The 21608-nt window shown below is 50.3% G+C and overlaps 2 protein-coding genes across 2 annotated transcripts in view; both read right to left on the bottom strand.

The window, feature by feature from the left end:
* Positions 1-746: 746 nt before the first annotated feature.
* On the bottom strand, positions 747-7166 carry TNFRSF6B (TNF receptor superfamily member 6b; the record flags this gene model as incomplete). The annotated part of the gene is made up of 5 exons (XM_080628143.1): positions 747-1021; positions 3745-3942; positions 5903-6281; positions 6816-6892; positions 7034-7166. The coding sequence occupies 5 exons, from the start codon at positions 7164-7166 to the stop codon at positions 747-749; spliced, it is 1062 nt and encodes a 353-aa protein (XP_080484269.1).
* Positions 7167-15078: 7912 nt separating this feature from the next.
* RTEL1 (regulator of telomere elongation helicase 1) overlaps positions 15079-21608 on the bottom strand; it is a gene marked incomplete at both ends in the record, with an annotated part of 41033 nt that continues 34503 nt past the window's right edge. The window contains 4 exons of the mRNA XM_080628144.1: positions 15079-15150; positions 18792-18895; positions 19403-19573; positions 20087-20254. Coding sequence (XP_080484270.1) covers positions 15079-15150; positions 18792-18895; positions 19403-19573; positions 20087-20254 — 515 coding nt within the window. The remainder of the gene's footprint in view (positions 15151-18791; positions 18896-19402; positions 19574-20086; positions 20255-21608) is intronic.

Here is a 21608-nt window from a genome sequence, read left to right on the forward strand (position 1 = left end):
GCTGATGTCATGGTGACGGTGCGTGGTCATGGGCTGAAGCACGTGCAAAGAGCGGGCAAGGGTAAGTGAAGGGAGAAGATGATGGGTCTGGGACATGCAGCAGCATCTTTCTCCTCAAAATGAGACCAGGAAAGGACTCTGGTGACAGAGAATTGTATAATAAAATAAGTTCTTTGGCTTGTTTCTTTGGAAAGCTTCTGAGCATTGATTTCTTTACATTCTGAACATTCATTTCTTTAGAAAACATGGTACAAAACTAGGTAGCTTAGAAATAACTTTAAGGCCAGCAGTGACTTCAGGAGCATCCTACACCCAACGTGCCTCAGCAGCAAACTCCCTTCTCAAAACACATGACAAGTGAATCCTCCATGGGACAAACCTGTTAAATAACTAAAGAAACCCCAACAAAACCAGACCCCCACATCTAAAACAAAGCCAGGCAGGTTTGACCATGTTCTGTCCCAGAACAAATGACCCTGTCAGCAAGCTGCCCTTCTGATGCAGCATTGACCCTTGCTGGGGATGTAAAACCCATGGCCAGCACCCAGCTGGAGTCGCAGTGGCCGCTGGCACAGGGATGCTGCTGCTCCCAACATCCCGCCCCAGAGGCGGTGTTGCAGAGCAGGACCCATTGACCCATCGCTCATCCCCAACGCTGCCCTTGGGGTTTGGAAAGATCAATAAATTAACAAAGCCACAGACCCAAAATCAAACCAGAAACCACCCGAAAAGTCCAGTTCGTGTCCTCAGTGCAGGAGGAAGCGCTTGCGGACCTGCTCCTCAATGGAGTGCAGCTTGGCAGTCCTCAGTGCCCTCAGCAGCTCCTTGGTGACCGGGTACCCCTCTCTGAGGTGGGTGAGGAAAGCCCTGAACTTCTCCTGCATGGCCGCCCGGGTACCCAGCGCCTGCATCCTCGGTGTGTGCTCCAGGATCTGCTGCAGGCGCTTCAGCTTCCTGATGGAGATGTCCTGGTAGGCCACGAAGTCTATCATGGCTTGCTCACAGTCGTCATCGCCTGGAGCTGGTGGGAGGAAAGCATCCAGAGGTTAGGAGGAAGGTGAGGTGGGACAGAGGGGAGCAGGCCCCAGCCCTGGCCTCAGGGAGGTGGGAGATGCCCCATCCCTGGAAGCATTCAAGGTCAGGTTGGATGCGTCTCTGAGCAACCTGGAATAGTTGAGGATGTCCCTGCTCATTGCATGGGACTTTCAAGGTCCCTTCCAACCCAAAGCAGTCAATGATTCCATGATGTGGTCCTCACCTGGGCTTTGCTCTCCAGCCACAGCCTGGACTGGGAGTCCTGTGAGGCCAGCCAGGAAACCCATCTGTCCCAGCCCATCTTCCAGATCTGGGAGGGTATCTCAGCTCCCAGGACCACATACATGATGTGAACACAAGCTGAGACCACCTACTCTGCTCATGCCCAAGGATGCAGCAGGATCTGGCTCACAGCGGCTGCATCCTCTCCCAAAGCCAAGGCTTGTGGTGCTGGCAGCATGCGGTGGAACCAGCGGGTCAGAATGGGCATTGTGCAAGTGGAAAAAGTGAGGTTGGAAGGAAAAAGAATGAGGAAAACACCAAATACAGCATCATTAAGTGGTCAAGGCCAATCTCTGCAGCTCACTGCCCTGAGAGGCTGTGCTGCGTTTCCCAGCAGCAGCCCAGCCTATACGGAGCAGTTAGATAACAACTTGTTTTGAAAGCGCCTGGAAACTTGAAACCATCACGTGCAGCTTTTCCCTGTTCCTCTCTGCCCCGGGAGCAGCGGAAAAGGGGAACTCCAGAAAGCCAGAGCCCATTGCAGGCTGTTCAAACTTGTTCTTTGTCCTGACAGCTTTTCCCATGCAGGTTTTTACACCTCGAGGCAGGACCAAGCCCAGGCTTAGCCCCATTTGGGGCTTTGGGAGAAGCGCAGCCCCCGTTGGCTGAAGCGCTGCTGGAGTGCACCCAACGAGGGGTGAAAACAGAATGTTCAAGAGGGCGAAGCGAAACCATTCGCTCGACAGGTAGGGACAAGCCCAGTTTCACACCATTGTAAACTGGGAACGGTTTCATGGGTCACAGTAGGGGTTGGTTGAGCTCCCTCACCCAGATTCTCTCCTCCGCACTCAGGTCTGTGTGGAAGTGGAGCATTCCAATGCTCCCTGTTGGAGCAGGGAGGTGCCCGCACTGCTCCCAAGTGGAATCATGATGAACCAGGGCTAAAAATAGACCTCAGCTCCACGGCTGACGCAGCTCTCCTCTAGAAATAGCTGGAGGCCAGGCTGGCCATGGGCGCTGCTGCCTGATCTGCATCACACGTGCTGCTGATGCTGCTCCCGCCTGCCTGCATCCCGCTGATGACAGAGCTTTCCAGCTCCTGTCTCCAGTGGGATCACGTTCCTGGCACGGAACTCGTGGCGTGAGTCAGGCTCGGTAAGGAGGAATGCCTGTGTTGGCAGCGCCAGCAGAGGATGGAAAGGGAAGAGCTTCTCTCGCATGCTCTGAAGCATCAATAGCTTTCCATAGAACAACAGAATGCCAGGTTGGAAGTGGCCTCATGGATCATCTGGTTCAACCTTTCTTGGCAAAGAAAGCTTTTATTGAAGCTCTTCTTGATGGAAGAAAGTCCTTTATCCTGGAACAACCTCCTCAGGGATGCAGTGGAGTCCCTGGAGGGTTTTGGGACATGGCAGCACAAGGTGCTGGATAACCTCATCCAGGCTCCCATTCCCATGGCAGGTTGGACCAGATCAACTTCCAGAGTCCCTTCCAGCCTGCTCCATCCTGTCACTCCAGGATTGATTTGTTTGTGAAGTTCAAGGGGCAGGTTCACTGCCACCCGGGTCAGTCACATGGAGTTTGTGCCCCATGTATCTTGGTTGATGTCAGGGCAGAGGGGGTGGTTTGGAGCAGCTGCCTGCATCCCCTCACCCTTGGGATGGTTTTAGCCCCTTCCTCATCCCCTCACTGGTTGGGGTGCACGTTACAAAGCACCCCCCGAGCCAGCCCATCGCTCTCCCCTGCTCCTTTGCTCTATGCTTTAGCCAAGGAAGGCTGGACCAGATGATCCTCAAGGTCTCTTCCAACCTGGGATTCTATGATCTGTGCCCACTGGCCTTCAGCCTCCAGCGCAATCACAGTGACACAATGGACACCACGTCTCTATCACCTGACAGATCAAAATCCACCCCATGCTAAGCTCCAATGAACCTGGGATGCTGCTCCATTCAACCTGCACGAGACAAGGCTGTGGCCATAGCAAAAGCTCCTGGGAAACAGGCTGAAAGCCTAGGAGAAGTGGGAATGCCAGAGGAGAAAAGCCATGCCAGGAGCAGAGCTGGGCACCTCAGTCCTTCGCACTGAACCTGTTTACATGACCCAAACCACTGGGTATCGCTGTGAGCTCCCAGTGAGAGCTGAATGGCTGCCAAAAGTGTCCTTGCATCCCGGAATCCCCGGTTATCCCAGTTTCTGGTAAGAACTGATAGGATTTCACTGCCAGGTCTTTGTTGTCTCTGAGCAAAGAGCCTGTGTGGGCTCTGGGTGAGCCCCGCACCCTGCCCTTGCCCTAAAGGACCAACCCTGAAAGTGGAAGAAGGCAGCAGACTGGATTTTACCTGTTATTATGATTAATTATGGGTCGCTCCATACTTTTACAAGCTGTTTCACCTCATTTTGCATCCAAGTAGGAAAAAAGTCACCAGAGAGCTCACTCTCACCCTGGCAGCATCATGGGCTCGGCATCCCCACAGAGCCCCAGCTCACCCGGTTCCTGCGTGCTGTTGCTCCTCTCCCCCCTGCAGGAGGTGCAGAGGGTGTCGTGGTACTGGTTGCCCTCCACGTTGACCACCTTGCCCTGCTGCTCGCAGTCCTGGTGCGGCTGGCACGGCTCCGTGCTGGAGGTGGAGGAAGAGAAGAAGCCGCGGGGGCAGGCACTGCACTGGGTGTTCTCAAAGGGGGTACCTGTGAATGGGGAGGGAAGGGGATGTCAGCCTGGGGTGATGACCGGGCAAGGAGCAGGGGATGATGCCAGCGGGTGCCAGGCATCACTGAGCACGGAGGGGGATGCCAGAGCAATCATTTCTCCCCCAGAACAATCGCTGCCTGCAGCTCCCCTGGGAAGCGTGTGCAAACAACAACGCTTGAATCCCCCACCCCAAAGCACTTGGCACATGCTGATACATGAACACCGGTGCCCAGAGACAGGAGGAGAACTCATCTGCCACTGAGGAGAGCAGCTTCCCTGACCGGAGACACCGGATGGATGGCTGAGCTGGGTGCCAAAGCAGCCTTTGATTCACAGCGGGGCCAGGAGGCTCCCGGCCAAGTGAAAGTAAAAGCCAGGCAGGAGGTGAAAGCTGCTGCTTCCCATCAAGGCCCGGCGCCAGACCCACTTCTGTGTCACAGGGACAGGGCCACGCGAGCCCGATTGCACCAGGGCACATTCCTTGGGAGATGGGAATGGTGCTGACAGCGGCAGGGTTCACACCCCTTGCGTCTCCTCTTCATACACCCAGTTAAGAACGAGGGTTCTACCTCGTCACAACCCATAGCTTTGGCTTTACCAGAGCCCCAGCCAATGACCCCAATGCTCAGGTCTGTATCTGCAAATAGGAGAGCCAAAATAAAGCCTGTGTCCCCAAAGGAACCCCACATGGATGAAAGCACCCATCCAACCCGTGCTGCAGGGACCTCATCATCCCCATCCAGACACAGGCACTCCCAGCCCCAGAGCTCTGCCTGCTCACGCTGTGTGCTTGGTCCTTGCTGGGTGTTCAGGTGTCTGGGCTGGGGCATCGTTCCCAATGCAAAGCCATTTGTGAAAAATGCATAAACCCCACCAAAACCCCAGCTTCTCCTCATAGGTCCCATTTTGCTCAGTGGCTCCTCAATCCTACAGCCAGATTGGATGGTTCATTTCAAGGGGCTTCCGCGCACCACTTGCATCTCTCCTTCACCTTCCCTGCGTTGCTGCATTTCGTACAGCCGCACCCCACAGCGTAATTATAAGCATCAGCTGAAGACCACAGGTATTTCTGCTCTGGCCTGTGAGCCTGGAGCTCTTCAGCACACATGGAAGGACTTCAAAAGCCTCCACATTAAAGCATGAAGCAAGGTAAGGCTGGTTTTGCCACTGCTGCCCACACTGGTTTATTATTGTTACACCAGGCTGTGGTTTCGAGGCAGAGAGAAACCACTTGCAGGCAACTTGTATGTTTAGGAAGCTTGAATGGGGACAACCAAAGGACCAGGTGAATTTGTGCTGGGGAACCAATGGAGAAATAACCCCCCTAAAAGCCCCTGTGATTTACATCTCCCCAGGGGATGGAGTCTTGGACTTAGGAATCTCCCCAAGCCATGAGTCAAAGCAAGGCTGATTCGATGCTCTTGGAACCTGAGCGTGTCCATTTCATGTTTTGAATGCAGCCTTTCCAAACTGCTCAGTAAATCCCACAAACCCCGGCCCCAGAGGTACCCAAATTCGCCAGCTCTGTCCTGGCCTCATCAGAACCTTTTCCAGTCCAGATAATCAGGAGCAGGGGGCTGATGGAGGAGCAGAGGCTGCTCAGACCTTTCCACCCATGCTGAGCACTGGCAGTGTGATCTGCTGCTGCTGGATGGGGGGATCCCAGCTCTGCAAGTAACCAGGATCACCGTGTTCCATCCAAGTGTGGTGCTGGGGGATTTCACAGGCTTCCAAAGCAAAAACAAGGGGGAAAAAAGCAAAGAACCACTCCTTTGAGAAGAAGCCAGGAGCAGCTTCATGCACCAGCAAGGACAGCAGCGCACCGGTGAGCGAGAAGAGAGTAGCTCAGGCTATGGACTATAGAAAGAGCTGCTCTATTCCTCTCTGATTTTCAGCTCCAGCAGAGATCTGGGGATGTGACAGGAGCCCCAGGAGCACACACACAGAGGCACTCACCCAGCTTCTCCACGCCGAAGCCCGGCGGACACTTGGAATGCTGGATGCAGAATTCCATCTCGGAGTAGTACCCATCCTGGCACTGGCAGACGCGGTTGTGGGTGGAATTGCACTGCTGCACCTCCACCTGCTTCTCCCCGCAGATGACGTTGCAGTAGCGGCAGTCCTCCAGGTAGTTCCAGTACTCTGTGTAGTGCAAATCCGGGCAGGGCTCGCACCGCGTCGGCCTGGTCCCGGTGCAGTGCTGTGCCACGAAGGTCCCCGGCGGGCACTGCCGGCACGTGAGCTGCTTGTTCGATGCAGCATCTCTCCATTGGTAAACGGGTTGGGCGCTGCAACCAAGCCTGGCCAGGAGGAGGAGGAGAGGGGCAAACATCCACTGCAGCAGAGACAGCACAGAGAGCCCTTAGCGCATCCTTTCGTAGAGGAAGAAGCAGCAAAGGCAACTGCTGCATCACAGAGGTGCTCACAGGTGTAGGTACAAGGAATTATTCTCCCACCTCAAGCTCTCCCAGCCCCAGGGGTAAAGCAACAGCAGTACCAGGGACCAGATGCTGCCCTCCATTGCTTCCCCATCACCCTCCTCTTGCCACTCCAGGTGATAAAGCGTCCTTTCCAAACGATGCTTCCCAAGCCCATTTTGTGATGCCTTCACAACCCAATTGCCCTCTTCAGTACTAAAAGCAGCTCCAGCACATTCCCCTCTTTTCATCCCAGCCAATTCCCCACCATTTAGGGTAAGCAAAACCTTCGCAGAAGTTTCCCAAGCAGCAGATACATTGCACACTCCAGAGAGACTCTCAACTGTTTTGACATCCAAGTACTCAGTATATGATCACAGAAACCCAGAGCCGTGTTTATTCCCCCTTCTCAAAGCACGTGCGCCCAGACTTTAGAGCAGACGGTACCTTACCTTGGATGGATGCCTTAAATTCGGCACGTGGCGGGGTGACAACATAGCACCGAGGGCTTCTGAGAGCCGGGAGCTGCCTGTGGAGGCACAGTGGGTTTCTCAGCGTTTGGTGCTGGCTCCGAGGACAGCGGCTCGGCTTTGCAGCACCCGTGCCGATCCCTCCTGTTTCAGAACAGAAAGAGAGAGAAGGGCTGTCAGGAAACGCTGCATTTCCCCGCCTGCATTCCAGAAACCCTCCCTCCGAGGACGACACCGGCTCTGCCCAGCCCGGGCACCGTAGCAGCCTCTTGCAGCGCGGCTGTGAACCGGCTCGTGGGTGAGAGGCTGCGACCGAGCTCCTACCGCACGCATCGCGCTCGAAGGAGGCGAATCAGCACCGGAGCAGGCGGGACTCACGCTGCGGCCAAGGAGGGAGCAGGAATGGGCCCATCCCGCCCCATCCCATCCCATCCCATCCCACCCCATCTCTCACCGTGCGCGCTGCGCCGTTCCCCTGCGCCCGGCGTCACCTTTATTGCCTCAGCCCACGGGAAAGACCCCACTTGCGCAATCGGCCGCGGCGCCCCGGCCTCCCCCCCCCCCCCCCCCCCGCACCACTCCCCTGCGGCCCCGCAGCTGCCCGCACGCTGCCTGCGCTCCCTTCCTGCCTCCACTCATAGGCAGCAGGGGTCGGATCTGCTCCGCAGCAGCGCTCGCAGCGGTGCGGTGAGGGTTGGATGCGGCTTTTGCTGGGGAGCGGCGGGGAAATTCCTCCGAGCCCGCTCTGTTCCCTGTAAACGTTAAATAACTTCCCAGTAACGGCGCTTGGCTTTGATGGGGGCACCTTTTGCCCCCAGCCGCAGCCCAGAGGTGCCGGTTCTGAGAACAGCACAAACCCCCCGCGAGCCCCGTCCTGCGGGCACACACCCCGAGGCACCAACCCCGCTGAGCCAGCCCCGTTCCGGCGGTTTGGCATCGGCCTTGCTGCAGGATTCCTTCAGGCATCAGAGCTTCAACTTTCTCCTTCCAGGGGCACTGAGGACATCAGCCGAGTTCCCTCTCGTGGGATAACACCATCCAGGAGCTGGTACCAATACCTCGCAGGTGATAGTTCCCCATAAATCCTGGACCCCGATTTTCAGTGGAAGCTGAATTCAGCCTTACAGGTACGTGCTTATCGGAGCAGGAGTGCATTTAGCAGTGCATCTGCTCAAGTACTTCAGCTGCACTTACCTTGTCTTCTGCCCTGGCTCACCACATTCCCTTCTGAAGGCAAGGAAACCACATTCCCTTCTGAAGGCAAGGAAATAATCCAAGGGCTCCTCTGTGAAGTGCGCCATGTACTGGGTAGGCACCACTCGTGTCCAGCCTCCAATCCCTCTGCACCACAAGGACAAGGGGAAGGAGGAAAAAGCATGGAATTCATTTGCTTTTTAGTGTAATAGGAGGAAAGCTCCTCACTGAGCCTGAAAACCAGCCAGGCACCATCTCTCCCATCAGGAATGGTGCAAAGAAGGGGAAAGCTGCAGCCAGTTCCAGATAGCTAAAATAGTTCAGCTTTTTCCTTGGTTTTAACCTTTGCAGTTAGTGGAAGAGAAGGAAAAGCACCTACAGAGAAATCACACCCTGACACAGGGCACTCAGCTGGGGAATGTGATGGGGTTTGTACTGCACCCCCTTAATGTCACGCGTTGGTCATTACAACAATGTCATGGTTTGCCACCTTCACCTGTGAAAAGGGCAGGAGAGTGAGATGTGATCATAGACTCACAGTTATTGGATGGCTTGGATCTGGAAGGGACCTTAAAGCTCCTCCAGCTCCAACCCCTGCCACGGGCAGGGACACCTTCCACTAGAGCAGCTTGCTCCAAGCCCCTGTGTCCAACCTGGCCTTGAACACTGCCAGGGATGGGGCAGCCACAGCTTCTCTGGGCACCCTGTGCCAGCGCCTCAGCACCCTCACAGAGAAGAGCTTCTGCCTAAGAGCTCATCTCAGTCTCCCCTCCCCATTCCCCACATGTAGAATTGCATGAACATTCAGTTTGTTAAAGTCTGGACTCTGCTGTGTTGGGAGACCCAACCCCACAAGTGGCCACTTTTGCATCTGTCTGAGCTGTTACAGGTGTGACCGAGCTGTGGGCCTGGACTGCAATCCCACAGAGCAGGATCCGTCTCCTTTCCGAGACCTGGGCTCCTGCTGCCCTCATCTCTCAACATTCAGGGTTCCCAAATACTCTTTTCACACTTGTTTCCTCCAGATGCAGTCACATCCATCACATTAATATTACCCCATATACACAGCCCAGGCACAAACACCTTGTTTATACCCAGAAGCTGCCTTGCAGGTGTCCTAAAGAGCAGGATGTGATGTACCTTGAGATGGGCATGGGGAAACAGAGAGCTCATCCCCACCAGCAACTCCAGGGAGGCGGCAGCATCTCCCTCTCAGAGGGGCTCTGAACAGGCATTCGGGACTGGTCAAAACCACATCACACACTCAAAACTGAAATGCAGAGTCTCTGGGAAGGCAAAGGAGTAACAGTGAGGAGGTGAGAGGATGGGGAGGTTTACATTACAATGAGTTAACATCTGAGCATGTTAACACCAGAACCAGCCTCTCAGCTGCAGCTCTGTCACTGGATCTGCAGCCAGTGAATCCCTTGGACTTCATTATTAACCCTGTGAAAGAACAAACCAAAGTTACAAAGAAAGAAAATCAAGCCCCGTTTTCTGTACCCAGAAGCAGAAATAAACCCTGATGGTCAGAAGGAATCCAAAGCTTCTTCTCCCACTAAGCTCAGTTTCTACCCATCACCGCTAAAGAAAAACCTCTATCAGGAGTCAAAGGGGGCTGACAGCACAACCTGGGCTGGGTTTCGTTGTGCTCAGGTGAAGGGCTGATTTGCACAGGCCACTCTACAGTGGGGTTTAGCTTTCCTGCTGGTTTATCTCCATCACTCATGGCTCTCCAGACGTGTAACACTCTTCGACATCAGCCCCGAGCTAAGGACTGCTGGGGGTTTGCATCATCCCTGTGCATCATCCCAGGAACTAAATGAACCAGTTGATCTCCCAACATTCCCTTGGAAGTGGGCAGGTCCTCTTGAGGGTATCCATTTGGGGTGAAACTTGCCATTAGCCTGCGGCAAGCCCAAAGCCCCGCACCACAGCCCCCCCAGGCAGAGACTCTCCCCAACCTCACCAATGGTTCAGAGCACCCCGGGGTGCCACAGTGGCACATTCCCTTTCCTGGCAGGCAGAAAGCTCATCTCGGTGTTCCTAGCACGGATTTCCTGTGGTTCTTTTGCCTGTTTATCAGCCTAGCTGCTGACACATCCGGACTTTTCCAAGAAGCTGCAACAGAAATCGGGTCATCCAGGCATTTTGCAAATGTGTGAGTCGGCTGAAATGATGAACAGTCACACTGGATGTTCATGGAGGGGTTACTGAAAGAGTTGACCTGAATGGCTTCACTTCTCCTCTGCCACCCTCATTATTCTGCTTAGACCAAATGCAAATCACCAAAGGACACCTGCCTTTGTGTTCCTCTCGTAGAGGAACCCACGAGATCTCCAAAGCAAATGTAGGAGGCACATCCTGGGTGGCACCTTCCTATGAGGTGTAGTTCTTCTGTAGGATGATGCACTCCTGTATCATATAGAATCAAATAGAATGGTTTGTGTTGGAAGGGACCTTAAAGCTCATCCAGTTCCACCCCCTGCCACAGGCAGGGATACCTTCCACTAGAGCAGCTTGCTCCAAGCCCATCCAACCTGGCCTAGTATCCAAAACAGCATCCCAGTCAGGGTAACCACTGGGATGGATGCAATACACTGGGAAACTTGAAGTAAGCAGCAACTCACCGTGAAACCATCATCAAAACCATCAACTGATTTTGCTCTGAGTTTAATAATGATGAAGATTTGTCAGATTTGTATATTTAGAGACTGAAATATCCCATTAATGGGAGTAAGGGGCTTCCCTGGGCAGCCTCTGCCTCCCAGAATCTGGCACAACCACCACCTTTGATTCACCTCTTTCTGTCCTTTTACTTGCCCAACAAACCCCTTAGAATGGGTTTGCATCAGAAAGCAACAACTCAACCCACTACTGACTCTGACCTGCAGAGATAGGGCAGGGAAGGAATTCAGCATCACATTCCCGTGGCTCTGATTTCACTGTCCCACATGGAGCAGTGCTTCACCCTCCCAAGAGCCTCGTGCTCTTCCAAACCACTCTGGCAAAATCAGGTTTCTCACGAATAGCCATGGAAAAATACTGAAAAGCAGGGAATTGCTCACGGATCAAAGACAGGGACTGTCTCCTTCCGATAAAACAGCCCCTGTGTCATTTTTGGTCTCTTTCCCAAGTCTACTTGGGGGGAAAAACAGTGGGAAAAGCTTTTCAAATGACACACCACTAAAACTGGAAGCAGGATTCCAGGTAGAGTCATACATTGCAAGGCAGAGGCAACAGAGAGAGATTAAGACTTACTCCCTCCATGATCTGGAACTCGTGTCATTTGCTTCCCAAAATCAGCAAGGAGTTCCCATGATTGGTTTTCCTCTCCCTGAGTGTTGGGTTCTTTGGATCAGTTCCTCTGACCACTTGGAGCAACGCAGGCTTTAATGAAGCAACCCTTGTCCCCACTGCCTTCATACATAATGCACCATCTGCCTCTCCCGCTTGTAAATTCAACTGGGTTCAGGAGAACAGAGGATTGCCATCTACGACACATCCTGGTGACCCGCTCCTGGACCCCTTTTCTTCGCTTCCTTGGAAGCAGCTTTATTGCGGGGATGAGGGGAGGAAGCAGCACTCTAAACACATTCAGGAGCATCCTGAGGTCAGGAAAGATGCGGTGACGTTTCTCATTATGAGGATCTCAACGTTTTCTTGGAAGATGGGGAGAGGAAACGTGGTCCATTGGGAGAAGTGACGCTGCTGACCCCGGGGGCACATGGCCAGCACAGTGCTCAGATACTGCGCAGAGGCTGGAATGCTAGGAATGGGATGCAGGTTGGATAACTCTGCTGCTGGGGGCTGGCCGTAAACAAGGGAAGGATGCCTCAGCACAGCCACTCTTCTAACAGGCAATGGAGTTGCTGCTTGGTGACACCAAGTGATCTGCAAGGGCAGATCTGCAAGGACCTGAGATCTACCCTCAGATTCAGAATTCCTTTGGGTTTACAGCAAACCCTGGCCAAGGACAACCCCATATAGCAGCCTATCTGCTCCACTGGCAGTGACAACCCCGTATAGCAGCCTACCTGCTCGTCACTGGCCGGGGATGCAGCAGCTTGCCTTTTGTTTTAAATTGATGGGCACAATTTGATCAAACCTCTCCAAGACAGGTCAGGAATGAGAGAGTTGTTAAACTGTTATTACAACTAGAGCTACGTGATGAGCAGGTAAGCCAAAGGACAACCCCCTGCAGGCTGGATGCTCTCCCATCCAGACCTGTATGCATCTGCATTCACCCATCCTACCCGAGAGACACTGGCAGCAGGGATCCAGCCTTTGGAGCTGCTGCAGTGCAGTCCCCATAGCACCAGGAAACAGCAACAAATCCAGATCAATTCCAGATCAGTTCCATGGGAGATTCACTGATGGGGATATTGCAGCATTTCAGAGCTTGGGGTCAGTTAGTGAAGGCACAGTCCCAGGTAGGAACAGTCTCCAGAACTAAACCAGCTCCAGCAGCAAGGGAAAAGCACAGGTAGGAAACAATTCCAGCTGAGAAAAGAATGGAATAGTGTTTGCCCCATCAGATCACACGTACCTACGTGAGCATTTCATGTAGTCTGGCTGGATTCAGCAGCATTCCTGCAGTCCATGGCAGATGATTTCCAACAGGAAAACCTGAACAACGCCATCATTTCGCTGCCTCGATGCGTTCAAAGCTCATGTCCCGTGCTGGGGTTTCCCTCCAGTGGCATAAGCAGAAGCTGCAGCTCTCCCCAGGGAGAGATCTCCACACCATAGACAAGGCACTGAACTGCCTTTATCACTGAACAGCGTTTTACTGCTCCCAGCCTGCACTCAGCACCCAGCCTTCCCCTTCCATTGCCTGCCCAGGCTGAGAACTGAAACCCAGCATCCAAGAGATGGGATCTGCTTGGAAGTAGCTGTGAGGCTTCACCCCACAAAGCAAATCCAAAATCCCTCCAAAGCCACCAAACTGCAAAGCATTGGCATCAGCCAGTGCTGCTCCCTCTGTGAGCATCTTTTTCCCTATAGAAGCTCCCGTAATGCTCTATTAGCTGCTGTGCTGGTTAAAAACGGGACAGGGAACTAATGATGATGAAGAACACTCAGGGCATGACCTGCAGAAATGCAACCTCAACAGGAACCCCCCGACAGACAAATCAAACCAGGCACCTTTCAGGAGGTGCTTTGGTTTGGGGGCACAAAGCTGCCTTCCACGATCCTGGCATGACTTCACTCCAAATTGTGGCATTCCCACCACTAAACCCAATGCAGCCTGCACCCCGCAACACTCAATGGCCGTTTGAAGAACAAGAGTTTAACACTATTGCCTCCTTGAGACCAGTGATCCAAACCATCTGCTGTTCAGTTCTACACATCTATGCCTACATAGACTGTGCTGCAATTTGTCCTACCTACATTTCAAATCCCTAGAGCTTCCTCTGCATCATTTAGTCTTGTCTTCAGGACCTAAATCACTATGAGTAGTGGGTATGTGGATAGAAGGTAAAATTCACTCACAGGTTTAAATGTCAAGATATACGTTAGCCCCAAATTACCTTAATCCCTGTATAAATGTTTGTTATTTCTAATGATTAGCTTATAAAGTACAGAAAGTTCCCATTTCACATAAAACCACCACTTGTCTTGCTCTGCAGATAGCAAGCCCAGACCTGGATGCATACACGTTTATCCAGTACTTCAGTGCATATGAGGCACAGTGTCTCTTGCTGTTTCCATGTCCAATGGATTCCAAACTGGAAAAAGAAACATCTCAATATCCAGCAACTACGAGATGTGAACAGACACCGGGTCTGAATTCTATAACCAGGGGAAATAAGAACCTTTAAAGTTTCTGTTAGAATGCAGCTTGTGTTTGTGTTATCAGTTATTAACAGAGAGTTTTCCCAACTTCCCAAGGTCTGGAATCCCCCTACAGCTGAGCAAAACCACCCCTGCACCTAGTGAAGAACATATTCTTTAAGCTGTGTGAAATGTCTCTGTCATCACAGAACTCATCACCAAGGGAGAATCCAATCCTGTGCTCCTGGTTTGTCAAACAGCAATAGCCATGTGTCAAACCCCCCATGGGATAAAACCTTTCCACTTCCTCCCTGAGGGGCCATTGGGCTCCAGGCCCAATGGGTTTATACCTAACAAAAATTACTGTTTTTTCTTTAAATCAAACAAAACCCAATAAAAATGGTTTATTTAGAGTTTGATTTACAGCAGCTCCTGAACATGGAAGTGATGCAATAGCTCGGGTTAACCCCTTGTACTCACTACTCAGAGAGAGGAACTATTTAATGGCCTTTCTTTCAACCCATTTAACTTGATTTACTTGAAAGCTTGAAATTGGTTTGTTCCTTTTCCTCCTTGGGAATTAAGCATCTGATAACACAGCACAATGGAAATACCGGCTCCAAGCAGGAAATAAAGCCTCTTTAGGAGCACGTTTCAGAACTCCCAGCATGATGGAAGCAGTTTGGGCTTTGGTGAGCAGAACACATGCAAGGGGTGTTTCTGTTCATTATCCAACACTGGATTGTGTGTAAACCAATCACCCCTTCAGTATCTTCTGCTATGGAGACAGCAGCTGCTGCCAAACACCAAATGGTGAACGTGAATCACTTCTTCCAGGAATACCACTGCGATGAATGGGTGGTTTGGCCTCCCCATGTGTCAGCTCCATTCCATCCCAGTGCTACTGCTCAGGGATTTTCCAGGAGCTGGGATTACCTGCAGGGCCCGTGAATAACAGCCACCTCCAGGGCATGAAATTTCACTTTAAGCACGGCCACAGTCACATTTACAACCTGAAATAAGAAATCAACCTTCTTCGTTCCAACAGGGAACAATGCGTGGCTTTGTCTCCTGCTGGTGGTTGTGGAGAGACCTTTCAGACTCGATCACCTTTGTAGGAGGAAATGGTACATGTTGGTGCACACCAGGTAATGCAGAGTCAAGGATCAAAGAGATTTAAATGAACCTTCCTCTGGCTTCTGTTCGGCTGCAGAGCCCGAGTGCAGGGATTTCTCTTGGCGGATACACAGCACTTGCCCTTTCAGGGAGATGATCACCAGAAGAAAGCATGGAGCAATCGCTGCCTCTTCACATCACAGCGGCACAATGGGCACTTCTTTGCTATCTAAATAAACAGAAGCACAAAACACACAGGTAATATGTTCCATTTCTCCATCACGTTTGCAAGTGTCTGATACGACCCAGAAGCCACACCAGTCACTTTGCAGTCCTCAAGATACCGTACCTGCTATATTGAAATGCAGTGTCACCCTGCAGGGGTTCAATTACCAGGAATGAAAGGAAGAAGAACACCTCCCAGTGAAGTAGCAACAAACTTCACAGCAGTTGCCTTCATTAATTACAGCTATGACATAGCTGAAAGGCTGAAACACTGGAATGAGGAAATACAGAGCCCACAGGAGCTGTTATGAAGTGTAAGTGTTCTTGCTAGGAAAATCCCGTAAGATGGCTGAGGAGTTCCTCTTGCACAGATGAGAAGGAAACGACCTCCTGGGTATACCCAGCTATCGGTGATATAGGTGAGCATGACCAGGAGGTTTGTAAGGGAACCAAGGACATTCATTTCTTCATACCAACCCCACACCTTTCCTCAGTTACCAGCAGAAGACCTGGGCACATGAGGCAACTGGTTCTCCAGCCAGGTTTCAGTTTGCTTCTTCACTCAGCTTCAAGTTTACGGGCTGCTCTTTGGCCATTTGACCTGCAGGTAAAACTCAACCATTCTTTCTATATCCTGCAAATCACTGGTAAAACTAAAACACTCATTTTAAAAGTGAGATGGTGAAAGTTTATTTAATTAAATCTCCATGAGAAAACTGCCTCTGTAGGCTAAAGTGATGGTTACCCACGTCAGGGGCACGGTGCAGGCTTCCCAATGGGATGGAAGTTAATCTTTGCAACAGAAGATGGGCTCAGGCACTTGTATTTTGACTCTAGAAACTAATGGATGGAGGAAGAGGAAAAATCACTTCACCTCCCAGGAGGCAGTGATTTGTCAAAGAGCTCTGAATATTCTAAATGTAAGAAGTAATTGTGAAATCTCATACTATTTGCTAGTATTAAGATGGTCCAAATGAGAATAACTCATGTTTCAAAAAGAGCATGAGTAAATAATGCACTTAAGCACTGGAAAGCAGCAGTAGACCCCTGCAGAGAAAACTCAAGCCAAAAGCAGCATACGCTGGTACAGTCTCTGCAAGGCTTCTCCATAGACACTGACCCAACATGCACCAGCACTAATCCCTCTAATACCCCTCCAGTGGCAGGGAATTCTGTCTGCTCCTCCGAAAGCTTCCAGAAGCATTCACCACTACGGTATGTCAATAAAAGAAATCAGAAAAGAATCACAATCATAAAGCCCAAGTCATGGCAGTTTGAGTGAGAGGCTGTTAGTCACTTCCTCATAGGCCAACACGCACCAAAGTGCTTTGGAGCTGAAGAAACACAGTGAGTAACATGTTAGCAAATAAGAGATGAGTTTTCCAAGCCAGCTCAGGCAGGGGTGACAAAGCCCAAGGGCAGCAGATGAGTTCCAAGCTCAGACATAAGAAATAGGGTGGCTCATTTCCTAATAAAGGCACCCCAGTCACAAACACAGCCCTTGCCACCACTCTGCTGTACACTCAACCAACACACAGGTAGGAATGCAGGTGGAAGTGAAGGAGATGACTCCTCTGGGACTGGTTTCAGAGAAACAGGGAATAATCTCCTTCCTGTTTGCAATCCTGTGCTGTCAACCAGGCTGTTCTTCTTTCCCATCTGTATGGCAAGCAGAGCAAAGTTGTGCCTCATCACTGGGAGATGCGTCTGCATTGGTCATCAAGAAATAGCCCAAACTAGAAGACATTTGACTTTCTATTAACTGCATTACACTTAAATCACATCACAAGCACACTAACGTTCATGTATCCTGAGAACCATTCACCACTAGAAAGGTCTGTCCTAGGTGTAGGTGACAAAGACCACATAGCTTCATGTTCTCCATAGAACATCCATCACGTTGAGCCTTGAGGACTCCTTGGACAGCAGAGCAAGAAGTCTCAGCTGGTGAGAAAATGCTTCTTACATCCCCCACATCCAAGAGGTTGTTGTTCAAAGCATAAGAAACCCCCCCCCATTTTTAGAAATAAGGACTTTGGTGTCTTGTCTATGGAGCAGGCAAATGGGTGACAGCATTGGTGAGACTCCAAAGGTGCACTTACAAAGGGCAAGGTACCCACAGGGCATCTGAGAACTGGAAGCGCGTTTTGCTTGTCCTTTTTTAAGCAAGGGGGGCACTAAACTGAACTAGCAAGAAGCAGGTTCAATATGACAATAGAAAATGATGTGGTTCTTCACATAGTGGGGTTGGACTAAATTACCTTTAAAGGTCTCTTCCAATCCAAGCTATTGTATGATTCTGTAACACTTGGCTATGCTGTAGAAGTACTTCCTGTAGGGCAGGGATGACACATCCCTTTGTGTTCAAAATGCATCAGAGTTCTTGTGCTGCAAACAGCTTCAGGGCTGAGAGCTCACCTGCCCGAACCACGGTTCATGCTTGCCATGGTCTTTTATCTGTTCCTAGTGATCCTCTTCTGGCCACTGTCAGAGACAGAAGGCTTGGGCTAGACCAACCTTTCCTCTGACTCAGTAAGCCTGCTATTAATGTTGTGATTATTCACCTCAAACTACATCTGCCTTCCCTGATCTTTCCAATTTATAAGAGTGAATGCAGCTCGCAGGGCTGTGGGGTGCTACCACAAAGCACAGCTCTGACTCACCTTGCTAAGAAAAACACAGATACTTTCTTCCTTCTGCTGTCACCTCGTACAACGTGGGATGAAGTTTCACTGTGGCTTAGCGAGATTATTCAGGTAAGCAGCAAGTATGGAAGTCATTAACATCTAACGACCCACTGGGAATGACTCATTTCCCCAAATATTATTTTGTATTGGATATCTGAATAGAACAGTTGGAAGGGACCCACATTTAATCATCCATTCCAACTGCCTGATCACTTCAAGGCTGAACAAACGTTAAAGCATGTTCTAATGGGCATCAACCACCTCTCTCCATAAAGGCTGTGCCAGTGTTTGACCACCCTCTTGTTATCAGTGGGATCGGTTACATCCTCTTGCCTAAATCCACCAATTTACTCAGCCAGGAAAACCAAAGGAGAGGATAACACAGGAGATACTTGAGCATGAATTTAGAATATACATTTGTAGAATCATTAAGGTTGGAAAATACTCTTAAGATCATAGAGTCCAATGGTTAACCCAGCACTGTCAAGTCCACCACCAAACCATGCCTCTAAGGATGGTGACTCTACCAGTTCCCTTGGCAGCCTGTTCCTGATTTGCCTCATTTCATGGCAGTGTTTTACAGTAGGTTTTTAGATGGGAAAGATGATGAAGCTAAGCAAGAAAAAAACAAACCCTAAACCAAAGGTTCAGATGCAGGAAAACCACCCAGGTTGACTCCACAGCTTGTTGCCCGCATAGCTCTAGGCAGGAAAACATGTGGAGGCAGCTCAGAATGAAAGGCAGAGATTTAAACCCCACAGCTCAAGGCAGAGGTCTGCCTCAGTCAGACTGCAGAACATGTGGAAAGTCATGAAACAAGTGAGAAAACTTCCATCAGGGTTTGGATGTTATCCCTGTAAAGAGAGGAATTCTGATCCCAGGGCTGTCCACGTGGCTCTGAAAAGCACAAAATACGCCCACAGTTTCAGGACGGAGTGAAACCAGTGAACGCGATCACCTTTAAGAAATGCTCCCAGCAGCTTTTGCAGCAAACGAAGTCACAGAATGGACATTGAAAAGGCACATCATTCTCATGTCTGCAGTTGGGGCAGAAGTATCTCCCTAGAACAGAGAGAGGGGGAGAAGGGAGAGAGAAAGAGAGGGAGGAAATGACTTAATTCCTGTAATTTCACTGTAATCCCCTGGGACGTCCTCATTCATCCACATTTCCAGTGTAGCCCAGAAAACAATGACCACGAACTACCTCACCAGTGCAGTACCTGCCCTGCTACATTATTCCTTTCACATAACCTCACTCAGCCTTTGGTGCTTCAGATCCCATTTAGAAGCTGAGGTGACATCCTTGCCTTACAAGGAAGTTGGAGAAAGAGCCCTAAGTTCTCAGGAAACTATGACACCATCGGGATAAACACAATGAAGTGCTTTGAGAGGACATAGGCTAGTGGCCTGAAGTACAAATTCTACCTAGCAAACCCCACGAATCATCATTGCACTTGAGCAGAGACAGGCACGGCCCAGTCATCATTTAATAAAGCATTGGCAGGATTCTCATTTCTTTATTTCTGCCTGTTAAGGAATTACATCAGAGAAAATCTCACCTATACCTACCATTCTCTGGCTCCAAGACCTGGGGAAAGAAAGGCCTGGGCACAGACTTTCTGGGTGCTCTCATTCTGACGATTTCTCCTTTGGTCTCTAACAATTCACACTGGCTTTCCTGGTTAAAGTATGAGGGAATGTTCCTCTGGGTTCTCCTCGGTGCCTCAGAAGTGCCTGGATCTGGGTTTGAAACAAGACAATCAGAACACAAAGCACAGAACACAAAACAGACTCCACAAAGCACAGTTACGGGTAAGTTCTCATTGCACAAGAAGAAAACCACCATTTGAATAACTACTTTTTAATGCTATCCTGCTCGATAACAGAAGTTTCTGATACTAACACATGCTTTATGACTGAAAGGGACCCTTTACATAGGAACAGCTCTGTGGAAATGCTTCCTAGAGAATGGATCTCCATCCACCTGCTCCCAGCCCCACCTCAGTACACAAATTCTTCCTTCACCCATAACACACTTCACAGTTCAAGGAAGGCGTCACTAGACCTGATTTTTCTCATTTCCTTGCACTTCCCATCTCACATTGCCTTCTACCTTACACCTCTTGGGTATTTAAACACAATTTAGACACGGCCAATTGCCCTGATCTGCCTTTCCACACCTCGCGCAGGGACACTTCCTACTGTAATCAAACCCAAGATCCTGTTTATGAATTGACAATGTTCATTCCCAACCTTGGATGGGGCTGCTTCCTCCCATAGCGAACCAGTTCTTCACACCCCATCCACTCCATGCCTGCAGCTTCTCTTGGTGCTCTCGCTTACCACGGGCCATTTCAGGCAAATTCTCACACAGGTCTTCAATAATATCTTTGTGATGAGGGTGTACGAACATCTGAACTCCTGTCCAGAAGAAAACACAGTCAAATGCATTGGCCGTAGAAGACTCCTTGCTTTGGAGGGGAGAAATTGGTTGGAAGCTGAACAGTATCAGCCATACTGCTCAGCATCCTCAGGTTGGTAGAACATTCATGGGTTCGTGGCTTTTATAACTACGGGGTTTTCCTTACTAGAAGCCAGATGAGTACTGAAAATAATCCCAACTTCCCCTGAAGTTTTTCTGTTCTCTACAGAGAAGCACAAACCCCTGATCCAGACCTTCACCTGAAAACTGGCCTAGTGAAATCAGGTGTACACACAACACCCAAAAAGCCTCTCTCAGAAAGGAGGTTTCTTCTTTCTGCTTGGTTGACAACAGCAAGATTCACAACACATAATACAGAAACTCTGAAAAGTCCCAACTGTGACTTGCTGCCAAGCACAGACAATTCCACCACAAAGTCTTCTGAGGTCAAAGAATTTGCCTGGTAAAGACACCGACTCCCTGCCTGTGAGCAGGAATGCTCAGGGGGAGATTGTGACTCACAGAGCCACACAGTTCCTTCCCCTCCCACTCTTCGCTGTGGCAGGACTAATCTGAGCAGTCAATGTAGCAGAAGAAAACCTCTCCTCTAAAACCATGGAGGCTCTGACATCTATTTGAGGGCAGTGCAATACTTATTGGTATTTCCTGAAGACACAAAATGAAACAGCATCAGCCTTTCCCAGCATACGGTTTGCAGCATTTCCTGCAGAGGAGTTCACACCAGAGACACGGGAGCAGGTAGAACTGAGGTGCTACATAGCACAAGACATGTCCATCACAGCCACCAAGACCAGCACGCAGAGGCCACCAAGACCAGCATGCAGAGGCCACCAAGACCAGCACGCAGAGGCCACCAAGACCAGCATTTAACCCTTCTTCAACAATAAAGCCCGATTTTAAATTCTGAACACTTATAGCTTCCTAAATGCTTTCATCATTAAATCCATGAAAGGAAAAATCCCCAACCCAAACCACTCCTGAGAAAATAAGTATCAGCTTGAAAGATTACTATGATCAATAAAGGTACTAAATTATGACACAGTTCCGTAACTACTCCCAGATAAAGCTCTGTAGAAGAATAGTGAATTGAAAGAGTGATTGCTTATCCCAAAACCAGGAAGTGATCCAAGACCTTAGCACCAGTAGAGCAATCAATGGTCATGAGAATACAATTGAGTCAGTTCAATAGCCAGCACTGTCATAACAGCAACCACTTGTAGTAACTGAGGAGAACAAAAGGTAATGAAATCATCTGACTGAAGCCAGCTTAACCAAGGGTTGGGACAGGAATTACTGAGGTCTTATCTCGGGTTTTCAATGGCCAATTTCTAA

This window comes from Psittacula echo, assembly GCF_963264785.1.
Source record: "Psittacula echo genome assembly, chromosome: 12".
NCBI lineage: Eukaryota > Metazoa > Chordata > Aves > Psittaciformes > Psittacidae > Psittacula > Psittacula echo.